At 34.4% G+C, this 16,314-nt stretch overlaps 1 protein-coding gene across 1 annotated transcript in view; it reads right to left on the bottom strand.

Annotated features, from left to right (window-relative positions):
- Window positions 1-964: 964 nt before the first annotated feature.
- The window catches only part of LOC108706776 (dynein heavy chain 6, axonemal), a 149,341-nt gene continuing 133,991 nt past the window's right edge, over window positions 965-16,314 (bottom strand). Inside the window, exons 67-77 of the mRNA XM_018243466.2 lie at window positions 15,738-15,884; window positions 14,439-14,577; window positions 12,467-12,586; window positions 10,850-10,971; window positions 10,186-10,315; window positions 9,193-9,320; window positions 6,068-6,253; window positions 5,050-5,122; window positions 4,519-4,670; window positions 3,809-4,031; window positions 965-1,220 (exon numbers count right to left, since the gene is read on the bottom strand). Coding sequence (XP_018098955.1) covers window positions 1,117-1,220; window positions 3,809-4,031; window positions 4,519-4,670; window positions 5,050-5,122; window positions 6,068-6,253; window positions 9,193-9,320; window positions 10,186-10,315; window positions 10,850-10,971; window positions 12,467-12,586; window positions 14,439-14,577; window positions 15,738-15,884 — 1,524 coding nt within the window. The 3' untranslated portion in view covers window positions 965-1,116. The remainder of the gene's footprint in view (window positions 1,221-3,808; window positions 4,032-4,518; window positions 4,671-5,049; window positions 5,123-6,067; window positions 6,254-9,192; window positions 9,321-10,185; window positions 10,316-10,849; window positions 10,972-12,466; window positions 12,587-14,438; window positions 14,578-15,737; window positions 15,885-16,314) is intronic.

Genomic DNA, 16,314 nt, shown 5'->3' with positions numbered 1-16,314 from the left:
ATTTTGAGAGTCTGTATTCTATTTATTTATGTTAAATTAATGTGAATCGCTTGATCCAGGGAATGTTTCTGATCGCCATTGGGGTCAGGAAGGTATTTTTTCCCTCTTGAAGCATAATTGGCACTGGCTTTGGGCTGGGTTTTTTGCCTTCCTCTGGTTCAAAACAGTGCACATATGATATTATATTTTAAGTTTTATTTGTCACAGCAGTGGTAGGACCTTGCCAGAGTACTGCACAGGTAAGTTTAGAAGAGGGAGAAAGGAGGTTCTCTCCTGTGACTGCACGGTGGATTGAATGATACAGACGCTACTACTGCTTGTGCTAGGGGGCAGCCTGCTTGGATTTCCTATCATCGACATGGCAGGGCTGCTTAACTTCTCTCATGTTGGCAACATGAGAGAAGCTTTAGAATATTGCCTTGGGTTAAGCTGGCAAGGTCCTATTTATTTAATAAAATGTGAATAAATGCTGTGGCCATTTTACACCCATCTCTGTCTCATGGTTTCATTAAGGTATGTAATAATGGGGTCCAGTGAGATAGCTCAAGGCGAAGGGTCAAATTGAGGAGTCCCCTGTTCATGTTATAGTTTTAATACTTATATTTCTATGTGGCCTTCTGCTGTTCATATTCCAGTTTCTTGCTAGGTTCATTTGGATCCTAGCATTCAGATTGCTGAAACTGCAAACTGAAGAGCTGCTGACTAAAAAGCTAAAAAAAAAAACAGATAAAAAAAAATGAAAACCAATTGCACTTCAAGTAAGAATTACTTACACAAGCAGCCCTATCAGCAAAATTATCAACGTGACCTATAGATAACTGTTAATGCACATGAATATTTTAAAGAGTATCACTTTAAATAATGCACGAAAGGAACAACATTACATACACAATAAAGTATAACACTTATACCATGAGCCAGCTGAAATTTCTGATGCTCAATTATATAAAAAACCAATTCAGGAAACAATTCAATTAAGTTTATTATATAATTTAAATACATTAAACATATATCAGCAATGCATTTTTAAATGAAAATAAACTGTTTTCAAAATATAGATCTGGAAAGGTTTAACCGTAGAACAGAAAATTGTTCTCAAGATGTTCTTCACTGTACTCAATCATTTAATTGGCACAGCAAGGCTGACCCCTTGGATATCCAGTAATCACTTTGTCGATTTGATGGTAAAAGCACAGTAACAACAAAGTTAGTGGAATGACCTGGGGAAAAAAAACAAAGGCAATTATGACTTACACTTTTCCACTTAACAACACAGCATCATTATGTTAAGGCTTAAAGGAAAACAAAACCCCAGTAGGTCTATAAAAAAATATTGTATATAATGTAAAACCCTGCTTCATGTAAATAAACCTAACATACTTTTTTAGTAATATGAGCCATTGCGTAATCATAAATAGGAAATTGCCATTTTAAAAAAGCTGGGTATGCACCATGATCCTAGGATTCATGGTGCACATAAACAAACCAAATAAAACATCCATGTTAGGTCACATAAGCTTCCATACTTCCGGTTACAGTTAGAATTGTAGTATTTCTGGTCAGGTGATCTCTGAGGCAGCACAGAGGCCGTCACGAAATGGTGGTTTTAGGCAAGAGATATAAAAGGGCAATATTTACTTAAAGGACAAGGAAAGCCTCAGCATGAGTCATAGCCATATGCTAGGGCGCATAAAAAGGAATGCATACATACTTGCCAAGAGTCCCATATATGCATCCCTTCCTCAGCAGCACAACAGCGATCAAGCATTTTTTAAAGATATGTCTTACGTCACATCTAGTTACGAGCTGCTCTCAGAGTCAGACCAAGCGCTTGCGCAATTCATTCATCTAAAATCATGTGCATGCGCTCCTATGAACAATGCTTCTGAATATATATTGACAAGGTTATCACATGGTACCAGTTTCCTAGGTTACCCACAGCTCGAAGCAGAGTATTAGTCATGCAGTTCCTATCTCCTCTTTGCTGCCCTGAGAGACAAGTAGCTTGTGCACTTTAATATTACAGTACACACAAACTGATTTCTTAGGCAGGGCGAGCAGGTTTGGATATAAGCATCTTAAACAACAACTGGCCCAGAGGATGACATTGGCAGAGGCAATATGGCAGCTACAATACAGAGCAGAATCAATACAGCGTTTGGCAAGAAGCTGTGGTGGACTCTTGTTTGTACAAGTTTGTTTTGAAGATTGCCTTGTCCTTTAAATAAACATACCAGTTTGGTAGAATTCTTTAATATGTCACTTAATTTGATATACACTATTTCTGTTGCTTAAGTATTCATTTTGGGGTTATAGTTTTCCTTTAAAGAGTTACCATAATCTGAAATATCCAAGCTGAATTGTGCATAGTAGTGTATACACTTAGGGGCAGATTTATAAAAGAGTAAAACTTTACCACCGTAAAATGCACTTTGCACGCAGATACTGATATTGGGGAGATTATATTAAATATATCATGAAACCTGTAAGTTTTAGAAAGATTCATTTGCTGTGCATATGATAGATTCCCATGTAGCTATGTTGTATTAAATTTAAAGGAGTGGTTCACCTTCAAACTTTTTTTTAGTTCAGTTGGTTTCAGATTGTTCACCGGAAATAAAGACTTTTTCCGGTTACTTTCTATCTTCTATTTTCTACTGTTTTTTAATATTGAAGTGTAAAGTTTAATTTTTCACTTTCCTATGTCTTCCTAAAGCAGCTCTGGGGGGGGGGGGTCACTGACTCAGCAACTGTTTTAAATTGATACATATAATTTATACATTTCTTATCTTTGTCCCTGCTGAGCAGAATTACTGATCTTCATTAAAGGCAGCTGTAATAATTGACACTATAGTTGATAACATTCTATAAATTCTGCTAAGAAGTATATCAACTAAATTTTGTAAATTATAACAGTTCTGAATCTGCACCTGGATTACTGAGCTGCCAGACTGAAACACCAGAGACATTACATTTTAAACTGTAAAAAAACTGTAAAAATAAAAGATCGAAAACCATTGAAAAAAGTTATTTCTGGCAAACAATCTGAAAACAACTCAACTGAAAGAAATGTTAATTGCTTGCTTTAAGTCAATGTGAATATATTACTGTTAATGCTCTTATGAATGTCAGCTGTGGTACTATAATAAAATACAACAGAAAAATGTGCATTTTTGTTGGCAGGCGTATGTCTCCAAGGTTCTTGCTTAGTATTTTAAACTAGTTTTTAAGTACTAGTACATACTAGTTCTTAATAAGATATTGAGGCCTGAATGCAAATTATTAAATATAATAATTATTACATGTCCCATATTCTTAACATACAAGTACTATGTCTATGAATATTGTTATTTACCCAGGTCATGATATATATAGTATCAAATAGAAATAAGTCAAAGGCAACTGGACATTGGGAATTAACACAAGTGGAGGAAGCATTTTTTGGTGTAAAAGTGGGGTTAAAACTGGTGTAAATACAATCTCCATAATCACAAACAGATATCCAGATTTTCAGAAAATAGTGAGAACATTTTTGGATTTTGATTAATAACCCTCCTAAATGTCCAGTAGCCTTTGACTTAATTCTACTAGATGCTGTATACAACTACTACAATCCTATCACAGGAATAAATCCATTTCTTGAAGCCACTCTTTTGGGTTTATTAAATATCTTGAAAGAGATCACAGCACAACAAAATATTGATAGTGATTGCCTCACCCAAGTCTCTTGGCTGATGCCATTTATTAACATTAATAACATGTATTTATAGCGCACCAACATATTGCACAGTGCTGTAAGGATACCAACCTGTGGTTGACAGGGTGCCTGCCCTAGCACCAGTTTTGTAGAGCGGTGCTTGGTATAAGTTACCGTGTGGGTTGTAGTTTTGGTGAGGCTCAAAGTGGATAACAGGCAACATAGGATTCATTTGCCTTGGCAAAGCATCCTCTATAACCATGGCTTCATCATCCCAGCGACAAGCATCCATGTACATCCCATGCATAAGAACACCATCTTCAGGAGTCGGTAACTAAACATTGAAATATTAAAGTTTTATTAAGCTAGTTTTAATTTTAGGTTAATGACATAGAAATACAGTGTATAAGCTAAGCACAGTCACTATATATTACTCTTCTGTTTGTAATGGAACTTTCAAATGGGAGTTTGTCAAAGAAGGAAGAAAACCATGTTTATGGATTAGGTAAGAAAATACTGAGCCTATATTAACTATTATAGGTGCAAAATGAAAATGTTCTATTATAACAGACAGTTTTTGGAAATTGGTACTATTTACAAAAGGTCCTAATTGTCAGAAACAGCATTTTGCATGTTTTCATTGGGATGTGAAAAAAGGTGATATTTGTATTTTACAGCTACTGAGGAACTAAATACACAGGGCATTATAATGATTATTGCAGTTTGGGCTGGTTTGCCCTAAAACTCCCAAAAATAAGCTGTAATCCATCACAATATACAATTTTATTTGTAAATAAAAAAAAACACAAAAATAACTGTACCACTGTATCCATGGGTATTTCTTCTCCAAACTTTAAGGTTTTCATGGCTTCTGTTACTGTTCCTTGATCACGGTATTGGGGGAGAACGTTGTAATGAAAGCTAAGTTCATCAATTGGCAAGTTGTATTTTCGGGCATGATTCTGAAGGGTGCCTATCAAAACAAATGCTTGTTAGAGTTCACACTGAGTTTAATTTAGACAAGAACATTGGGCTCAGTAATGTACTGCATAATATATTTTGAAATTTTTTTGGCATTTGCATAATTAAAATGTTCAGTCTATCAACTATATATTCACAGCCTAGTACACTGAAAAAATAAGTTCACCAATTTAAGCCATCGTTTTTAGAAATGAAATGAACATGGTGATAGGGACAACTCTTTATTGATCCAATTTTTCACCACTTTACTTAGCAGCTATAAGTGAATCAGACTGAATACCAAGCTTGATACACAAATATTCTCTAAAGTATTATTATACAAATAAAATGCTGATTCTCTGTTTATTTGTGTGTGCCTATAATGCTGTTACCTGTTAAAAATCCTTGGGGGAAAAAAAATCCTGATATCCAAAAAGACTTTGGCTGACCAATTCGAATCCAGGCCTACAATAAATAGTAATGTTAATATGCAAAATTACTAGACAGTATACTTAAAACAGTGTTGCAGAGATTATATAACAGTATATTATAAAATTATCTGTGTATGTGAGTTTGGTCACATAACTAGCTTCATAGGGGTGGGTTTATGCACATATATTTGTGAGTATGAGGCTAATTTCTGTATATGCAGAGTTAAGGTTGTTACAGGCAGTCTCCCTTTAATTTTACATCTATTTAATTTGAGATGTACAATCTTTTTATGATGTAAATGGATCATCTGATCTGGTTGCTGTGAACTGCAAGAAGTGGTGAACCTCTGCACCTTTTATAACACTGCCTCTTTACTGAATTATTCTTATACTTCTTCACTTATTAGTCACCTGTTTATAAGCAAACATCTGGTTGCTGTAAACTGCAAGAACTGGTGAACCTCTGCACCTTTTATAACACTGCCCCTTTATTGAATTAGTCTTATACTTCTTCACTAAACTTTTCATTAATTAATTTTAATCAACTATTCATTTTATATACATCTCATTCTCTATATTGAGTGGGACTGTGAGGACCTAATGGTTCGAATTTTTTTATTGGTTTATTTTCCTGTGATATTTATAGTTTGGCTTTGTTATGATATAGGGTATTTCTTGAGAACATACAATTCTACCATTTTTCATAAGGTTGGTTATCATTCTTTGATAGCTATTTTTTGTCGGCAGTAAGTCTGTGTTTCAAATTCACTAATGTTTATGTTATCTACAAGGCATCTGCCTTTAAATACAGAATAAAAAAACACTCACATAGTGAAAATGACAAAAATAACAAAATATTGCAATGAATTCCGCTTTTTTGCTTATTATTTTTATTGTAATGGAAATATTATTGCCAAATCTATAAGAAAACAACAAACCTGAAAAAGAAAGAAACAAAATGCAGTGCTGAAGTACTTACATCTATAAAAGATATTCTCAGCACTAGATCTTTTACCCAGGATCCCAAGGGCTTCAGAGAGGGATATGCCGCGTCAGACCACAAAGTTGGAACTTGACTGTTGAGGAAACTTTTGTATATTTTCTCCATTTCCTCAGACATGACCACAAGACCTGCAATGGCTTTGTTCAATGTATCTAAAGAATTCTACAAAACAATCAGCACAAAGAGTACATTGTATTTCAAACGCAACAAATATTGATTTGTAATTTTTTTGCATTGCTAAATGACTTAAAAGAAACAAAATTAGAAAAGAAGTGTTCCCTTATGTTTTTCTTTTTACCTAGCTTTCTGACTTTAATATTTTCTTTTATTTACAAAGGCCAAATACTATGAGTATTCCTGTAGACACCTTATGCATGGCTTCACACTTCCAGCAAAGGTTAGTGAGTAGAATAAAGGCATAGTATAAGATACAATTTCTGAGTATGTAAAGTGGACAAGGTAGGGAGTAAGGTTTATTATACAGATGTGAGTGTGCAGACAAAGGTGGAGGAAGGAAACTAAGTTCAGAAACCCTTCAAAACAATGTCAGTTTGCCTTAAAGAGAAAAAGCTACCCAAGCAGTTTATTTCCAATAGATTTGCCACAATAATACAATGCTATATGTATTCCGTAGAATGCTTTACATTGTCTCTAGAAACTCTAAAGCTTTTTCTGTTTGTTTAAGATAGCAGCTGCCATATTAGGTTGATGTGACTTAACTTCCTGCCAGAGTCTTTTCCTGCTCTCTCATAGCTCTGGGATCAGATTACAGCAGGGAGGGCAGGTGAAAAGAGGGAAAAAGGAGGGGGAGAGGAAGAGAGGAGAAAACTGAGCATGCTCAAGCCCATGCCCTGGAGTTTTTAACTGAAAGAAAGAAGTCTGATACACCATAGAAGGAAAGAACTGTGGTGTTTATTTTGACAGATTGACAGATTGACGGTTTACTGGTGCATTTACACAGACCTTTCTGATAAAACATACTTACTTTAAACATTTCCTTTTCCTTTAAAAAAACATTAACACCAAATACTGAAAGTGTATCAAAGTAAAATATAATGTACTGGACTGGTAAAACTGGTGTGTTTGCTTCAGAAATACTACTATAGTTCATATAAACAAGCTGCTGTGTAGCCATGGGGGCAGCTATTCAAGATGGAAAAAGGGAGAAAAGCCACAGGTTACATATCAGATAAAACACCACTGTATTGAACAAGTCTTATATGTTATGTGCAATGTAACCTGCACTTTTTCTACTTATTTTCCACCACAACCTAATCAATGTTCTAGTACTCTGATGTAGGTAAAGTTTTTTGCACCGTGTTGGCCCGTTGAGAAAGTTATAGGGAAGAGCTTTTGATGAAACATAACAAAAGTGGTGTAAAGGTGATACCTTTATTGGCTAACCAAGATGATAATCACAGCAAGCTTTCAGAACATTGCAGTTCCTTCTTCAAAGCACCACTTTTGTTATGTTTGATATCAAAAGCTCTTCCCTAAACCTTACTCTGATGTAGTGATCAATGCCATTGGATTAGAGTAACCTGGAGAAACAGCAGCTCAAAGACTATAACATTCCGTGCCTACACATTGACACTGTGGGACACTCTGGGTAAATTCTGCTAGTTGGTGACACATATATAAACCTACTCTTAAAATGGCATCAACATCTTGTGCTGACTACATAATAAGACTTCTAAGTTTTCTTGCCTTATAAATATACATTTTAGAGTATAGTAGGCCTGTTACACACAACTGAATTGCTGCATGGTTCCTTGTTAAATTTGACTTTTTTTAAAAACACATGCTTTTAGTATTCATATACCTTTCTCTGTAATTGTGTAATATTTGATTTGACAAGATACTAGATTTACAACAAACAAAGTTCTGATGGGGCTTGTGCTAAACATTCTTCTTGCCAATTGTTTTAATTATGAAATATTTATTGCTTTTATTCATACTGACGCTAAACAAGAAAAATAAACCAGTTTAGCATTAGCTTATGTAACTTTAAAATTTTAACTAAGATACTTAAAGAGGAACTAAAGTCTAAAATAGAATAATGCTAGAAATGCTGTATTTTGTATACTAAACACAAACATGAACTGCACCAGAAGCAGAAATTAAACAAATGATTTATGCTTTCAAAGTTGGCCACAGGGGGCTGTCATCTTGTAACTTTGTTAAGCATCTTTGCAAGACCAAGACTACGCACATGCTCAGTGTGGTCTGTGCTTCAGTTGGGAGGTTAAGCCTAGGAATTGTCATAAATTATAAAAACAGCACAAGTCAAATAATATCTGCCATAGAAGCTGATACAGCAAGACTGAAGTTTCCTATCCACAGCAGTCAGAGCAAGTAAAACGAAGAGAGAATTTTACTGCATACAGTCAGGTTTCTTATAAGAACAGTACACATTTTTTAATTAAAGTATATTGGAGATAGATTTCTTTTTCATTAAAGAAAGTAAAACTGGCATTTTATTTTTTTGCTTTTACGTCCCCTTTAACTAATGGAGAAGAAAATGTATTACATATGTATTTTTTTCCCCTCCATAATTGTTACATGGTCATTAGTATGTTTTGCTTATGTGTAAATATTTGCTAATTAAGAGATCCAGTTTCAGGCAGTCCATATGCTACCCTCGAGACTCGAACTACTTGCCTGACTTTGGAATTGCCCAGTGAGACCCAGGAGTCACAGAGACACTACAATGAACACATAGATATAAAAGTGAAGATGAATGTTCTGAGGTAGTAAAAATAAAATACAACACAACTTTTTGAGACCCTTTAAATCTTTCTTTCCAAAGGCACCCACATTTCAATCCAGTACAAAAGATGTGGCTAAATTGGCCATTAAAAGTATGATGGTATGAGTTATGACACCACATGCCATTTAATCTTGAAACAGAATACTACATAGCAAGTGCTATTTAATTCATTGTGGCTATTCTCCAAAAATATCAATTAAAAAGTCATTAAAGAAGATGAAGCTGTAATGGTCTGTATCCATTCACCTTGATACATGGCATCTAAATATATGAAGGTGTTTTTTATGCTACAAGCACAAAATTATTCATTTTAATCAGCTCAGGCACTTACTTTAAGCACTTTAAGAAGTTTATTAAACCGATCAACTTCCTGCCCAAGTACAGTGGTGAGTGAACTGACACGACCTTTTGCATCTTTTACAAACAGCATCTCTGAAGCAACCTCCATTTCTAATTTATCTAAAAAATACAGTCAATTGTATACAGTAAATACATTGTTTATTCATTCATATTTATTAACATTAAATTTATACTAGCTGTGACTATACTTTACTTTCTTCATGTGGATTAGTTAACTGGCAGTTAGGCAGGTTAAAAAAAAAAGTCAGAAGGTTGAAATTGATGGACGTGTGTCTTTTTTCAACCTTTCAACCTTTCAACCTTTCAACCTTTCAACCTTTCAACTATGTTACTATGTAACTCTTCCAGGTACAGAAAATTAAAAAAAAACACTTCCCATTTGCCTTGGATTTGCCAAGTATAGGATCTATTATCAAGAATGCTTAGGACCTGGGTAGAACTCTTTCCTCCTCTAATTATAAGAATAGCATGTTCAAGTTATGTTTAGTCAACAGTTGACATCAATAATTATTTTTGTTTAAGATCCATTTAATCCTACCACTCTGAACATTAGCAAAATATCTGATTTCAGGTTACAGGGACAGCGTGCAAAATTTTTCATAGACCACATTCAGTTTTAACCACTCCCCTTAAAGCTCCCCACCCTGCAACTGACTGAACAATATCCAAAGCTAGAAGGCAGAGTTATTAATATTCAATCTTGTGGGGTTATTTTTTTGCAGGAAAAAATGTGCCGAAAAAAGTATAAGCACGAATATATGAAAAATGTCAAATTCAATTCTATAAAAAATAGCCCTAAATGGTCTAGTACTAGACATGTTTTGAATAAGGGCAAGGGCTTGCGGCACTTTTTAGCAATCAGGGTAGCCATTTTATGTGCACCAAGTATGCTGGTATATCATGATGATAAATATGTAAATAAGCACCTGTATGTCAAGGTACATTTAAAGAAAGCAAATATTACCTGGCAGCTTTGAAAGAATTGATGTTGCCAAATCTCTCACAATGTCATCATTGCTTTTTCCACCTCCTTGAGCTGTAGATCTAGGTTGAACTTCTAATATGGTATTAATCAAAATGCTTGTTTCCTTGCGCTGCACAGAATAAAGAAAAGTTAATTGTTAATCACTTAGATAATATCAACAGTTGTCATAGGTTTTATAAAATACAAGTCAATTATTTTGTCACTGCCTATGCATACTGTACTGCATATATAGGGGATATGCTGCATACATACAATGTTGGTAAACAATGCACTCAGCATAATACTGTTTTCAGAAAACCATTACTTACACTCTGTTTATTAAGTTGTGTAACATATGGTGACTAAATTCACCACACGTCTTGACTGAAAGGCAGGCAAAATTCATGGGGTTACTTATCAAAGAGTGAAATTATAAGATTGCCACAGTCTGCTAGAGCAAAATTCCACCACTCTCCATTCATTTCTTGGTAGTTATTATGGATATTAAGGAGACTAAACTCATACTTAAAGAGACAAATAAAAGCAGCTTCTATCTTTGTTCAAAAGACTATTATGCTTAAATCAGCATTTTTACTTTGAGCAATGATTAAATCAATGCTTTACATCATTTAATTAAAGGAAGTATATATACAAACCCACAAACCTGGAAAGCTAAATTGGCATTTTCGTGCATTCCAAAAATTTCAGGGTCATCTGTCAAGGGTAGATTTTCAATATAGTCTTTGAAAGACTGCAAACTGTCAGCATCTGGACTGAAATATATACCTACGACAAAGATAACCATTTGATTGCCTGTGAGATTTGGTTAATAGTTTTGTAAATATGTAAAATAATAGATAGATAGATAGATAGATAGATAGATAGATAGAAGACACATTAAATTAATTAGAAATTAAACTTCAAATGCACTAGATTTTAATTTCTAATTGTTAATATATAACTCAGGATTTTAAGGGGCAGATTTATCAAACTGTGAAATTAGAGCTCACCACAACATCGAAAGTGAGAGTTCACCCACTTTCTATTCATTTCTCTGGAATATTTAGAAGTGTATATATCTAATGGTGAACTCTTTCACCAATGAATAAATATACTTCTAAAAATCTTCTAGAAAGTGGGTGTTTTTTTGTGATGAGCTCTAATCTCACATTTTCATACATCTGCCCCTTAGACTGGAAAGTGAATCACTTAAACTAAATAACATAATGCATTTTTAGCAACAGCCATTGATTTGAAACCATAAAAGTTATTCTGAGAATATTTTAGCCAACAGGCATTGTAGCATAATTTATTGCACTATTTATTGCTTCATATTTCCACTTCTGAGATACATCTTAAATATTTATTATTTAAATTGAAGCAGATGACTGTTTTCCAAAGTGACACTGCTCAGCATTTATGAAAACAACAGACTGATGAAGTAACTAATACAGTATTTATGTGTTTTCAGCGTAGCTCATAGTGATTTACAAGAGAATTACCAAAAATAAATCTTTGTTGTGCATTTGAAATCCATGCAAATGTCCTTTGTAAACTATTTGATATATTTTTACCCATGAGTGCACAAACTATTTGATGTATTTTTCCCCATCAATGCATAGATGCAATGTCAAACTATAATGTTAAAGGCACATTGGTAGCACTAAGGCTTTATCTAATCAATGTTATTTACCTTTCTTCAATATTCATCTATAATAAACCTGTCTATAGTGCAGAAACCTGTTTTATTTCATAAAGTTTATAATGTACAAGCAGACATGGGCCCCTAACATTTTAGCAAAGCCTGGAAAAAAAATTGGGTGGACCTGGAACTGGGACAACAAATCCTTGAGTTTCATGGCCTCTATAAACTCTGCTTAGGACTTTGTGCTTCTATATGGTCAAAAAATGTTAAGGCAACTTATAATATTGTTACAATACACAGAACTGATAAATAGCCTGTGCAATATATTCTTATAGATATGCTGAGTGAAATCATCATTATAAGAAGCTTACTGTTGTTACTTATGTCACATGACCTTGTGTGTTATACATTGTCCTGTATTAAAACACTTGCCAGAGGTCTCCTGCCTTTCAGTGTTCACGGAACTCATGTTGCTATTTTTAAGCTCTCAAACTACTTTCTTTGTAGTACTATCTACAAATCTTTACACTACACAATAAATATATTTAAATGCAGATGACTTTGCCTCCATTTTTTTATATTACTGGTATTCTACCCTGCTAGGCTAATTATTTTAAGACAAATAGTTTTGTTTACCTGAAGTGGAATAGCAATAGTTATCTTCAAGAGTTTCTGGAGAGAAGAATCTCCTTAAGATTGTGCGCAGGCATCTCTGATCCCATGCATCAGTTACTCTACCTCCATAAGTAATTTCTCCTGAAACACAGTTTTATACTTCATTGAAATTTATGAGTCACAATTAAATACATAAAATATGTTGCATTCTGATATCAAACTGTTCCTGATTTTTTAGCTAATATTGCATTGCAGCAGAATACATATATAAAAGTAAAACAGTTTATTCACAGTAACCCTGGTTAAAAAACATATATTTACCCACCAGGCCCTGAAACACAAAACAAGAAGAGTCCCATGCTATATCAAGAAATAGCTGTGAATCACATACATGCTTCTTTTGTATTTACTCAAGCACATTGTCTGTAGTTGTACCTACATATAGGCAGGTTTTGGCTACTGAATTAGCATTGACTTAATTGACATTAATCTATTGGCCCTATGGAGCTGAAAAAATGCTTTTCTGACTGATATCAGTTAGGCCAGATGGAACCTCTGCTTAGAAAAGGAACCACATTAACTGCTATATGTGGTCCATGCCTGACTATGCTGATGTGTGACAGAGAATTATCCTTCGGCCAATCACATTACACACAGCCCATATAATAAAACACTACTAAGTTATATTTGTGACCATGAAACACTTCACAAGGGCGTAACAATCTTAAGTAACATAATAAGTAAGGTTGAAAAAAGAAACACGTCCATCAAGTTCAACCTTTAAGTAACCTATATATAACACTAGAATGGAAAGGAGTATGTGTATATGCAATCAATACAGCATTCTATATTCTAGTCATAATCCAAGAGTATTGTATAAAATCATATGATTTTGCACTGTAATTAATTTAAATTATCCTGTGCTACTGAGAAAAATATACCATAGGTTGCAGTTTTAGTTCCCTTACCCCTAGTGATGAGCAATTTTTTTTCTCCATTCACTTCAATGCATTTGGAATTAGAAAAACCACCCATCGACGTTAATGCATTTGGAGTGAGAAAAAACATGCATTGACAATGCATTTATAGTAAGAAAAAACTTCCTATTGACTTTAATGCAATTGGAGTGAGGAAAAAAGTTGCCCTTTTTACTACAAAAAAGTGACCCATACGGGTATATTTATCAAAAAGTAACATTTCTATGGGATTTTGAAAGGCATATTTATCAAAGGGTGAACTTTCACTTTCACCCCTTAAGAAAATACGCCTTTAAAAACTCCATAGAAATGAATGAAGAGAGGTGATATTTCACTCTAGCGGACTATGGTTATCTCTAACTTAATACTTTGATATTATATACCCTATAGACTTTATTGCTTTTCAATGTTCGAGTTTTGCAAATCAGTTTAAGTAATTTTTCAGAAGATTGGGTCATCACTACTTACCAGAAGAGAGCATCTAGTGACTTTACAGGAGCAGTTACTATAATTCTTTGCTATTTCTGAAGTAGGGCAATAAAGTGAAGAGTGGAACTATTTCAGTCATGGAATAGATACATTAATGCAGACACAGGAGAGGAAGTAAAGCAGACTTCTGTGTCAATTGGACTTGAAAATGTAATCTGCCAATGTAAATGCATCGCTTGTATGGTATCCATATGTTAAGCCTGTTGGAGGTGCTTCAGCAATCTCCCTAGATGGCTCAGAGACTAAACTCTACTAAAGCCTAGTAGTCACAAAATAAGGGGGAAATGTTTAATTTGATGGGGAGGTGTTGTTAAATCAATAACATTTGTTAAAACAAATCAGGTCATATATGGCTGCGTAATTAGACAACATTATTTCTATCACTATGCAATGTTACTGCAATGCAGATTTACTTTTGGAACCATAAGCAAAGAAGCAAGAGATTATATATTGTATATTATGAGTGCAGTTAAATGCAATAAAATTGCCTATAACCTAAAGATGATATAGATAAGTAGCATACATACCTGTAATATAAAGAAGTGCATCCCAAGGTATCTTTCCTTCGTGGCAGTACAAGTTCAGGTTGAGCAATGCACATTCTCTGTCACTATCATTAAACTCATAACAGATGTTCCATCCTAAGGGTCCAAATTTCTTTCTTTCCTAGAAAATTTATTTAGCAGATAATTCTCAAATGTGTGTGTGAGTGCAAACATTTAACATGTTGTACAACAAACTAAAGTAATCTGCCTGATTTGTGTGTACGATCAACTAAATTCTTATATTTAGTCCAAAGCTTAAATTGAGAGCACACATTATCTTAGGTTTAACAGAAACTGGCAGTCAGGTTGAACAGGTAGGTGTCTGCTGATTGATTTAAAATGTCTGCTCTTAGAATGGAGATATGTAGCCACACTGCAAAAAAATAAGGATCCTCATTTTCTCCTAGAAATTGTAATGTAATCAAAATATATTATATGGTTACATACTGTAACATACCCTAGAGGTCTAGTGAGGACTAGGCCCGACAGGGACGCCCGCTGTGGGGATGCCCACAGCCCTAGTCTTTTGCGCTCAATCGATGGCTCCTCTATGTCGCGTGCGGTGCAAAATTCGAATATTTAAAAAGCCTATGAACTCAAACTCATTGCCGTTGTTAGGTCTTGTTTAGTATCTCTGTGCGATTTATATCTGTTTTGATTCTTGTTTTGATCCTTGTCTGTCTGACTATCCTGAACTCTGCCAATTCTGACCCTTGCCTGCCTGACTATTCTGAACTCTGCCAATCCTGACCCTTGCCTGCCTGACCATTCTCTGAACGCTGCCTGTACCGACTTGTTTGGATTTAGGGAGTCGATTGTGACACATACATTAAATTACATGCATTTGCTTAATGCAATGCTGGTTTTCAATGTATAGCTTTTAGGCCTGATTATAATAAAAACACAGTTAAGATGCCATACATAAATGATCTGGACTGCTTCTCTATATAGGGACCAAAACAAAACTTTGGAGGCCTTCACAGGTCTCAATCTGCACATTCATGGACTATAGTATATTAAAAACATGTCTGGTATTTTAGGACTCACCAATCTATTTCAATTATACAGTATTATTTTTATTAGGAGGTGCTTTTTATTTCCTTAGGAATGAATGTCAAAGTAGCTTATTCTTGACAAATGTTTTGTCACCCTTTGATATACATGCCATCATGTATATTTAGACATTACTTATTAAACAGATCATTTCTTACCCCTAACACACTTGCTGCCACATATGAATAAAACAAATACAGAAAAAACAGAATTCTTTATATAATCTACCTGAACAATGGCATGGAAAAAGCAAATCCCAAAAATGACTTTTCTCCATTTTCTTCCAAGAAGATGTTCAACGAAAAATGTTGGGGTGATTTCAGTAAATGCACGTCTAACATTAGCACGGAGACCTTTTGGTGGTTCATTAGTAACCTGCAACATTGGATACCAGACATTAGTTGTGTAAAACAATTTCTAGCAGAAGTTGCTTTTCAAACAGTGTTACTTCATAACCCAATATGTTGCCAAGCAGGCACATTTCTTCCAAAGCTTAAATATTCAATGACATTTTCAAAAGTATATTTATGTAAAACTGTATTATCACATTTTAAAATATTACCAATGCATGTTATGTATTGTTCTTCAAGCTAGGGCACTCCATTCTATCTGGAGTATAGGTGAAATCATTACTGATTATTTCATTCTGATTTACTGCAGTTTTGGGTACTATAAGTCATTTGAGGAACTAGAGAACTAATATTGAGAAGAAATGGAAAATTTAGTGGATAGTCTAATGAAATGGAAAATGGCAGCAGCAGTCTGGGCAGAGTAGAAGTACAATTCTGCAAAAAGTATTTCAATC

The sequence above is a fragment of the Xenopus laevis genome, chromosome 1S (assembly GCF_017654675.1).
Source record: "Xenopus laevis strain J_2021 chromosome 1S, Xenopus_laevis_v10.1, whole genome shotgun sequence".
NCBI classification, from domain to species: Eukaryota; Metazoa; Chordata; class Amphibia; order Anura; family Pipidae; genus Xenopus; species Xenopus laevis.
This window is presented reverse-complemented; position numbering and strand designations above follow the sequence as displayed.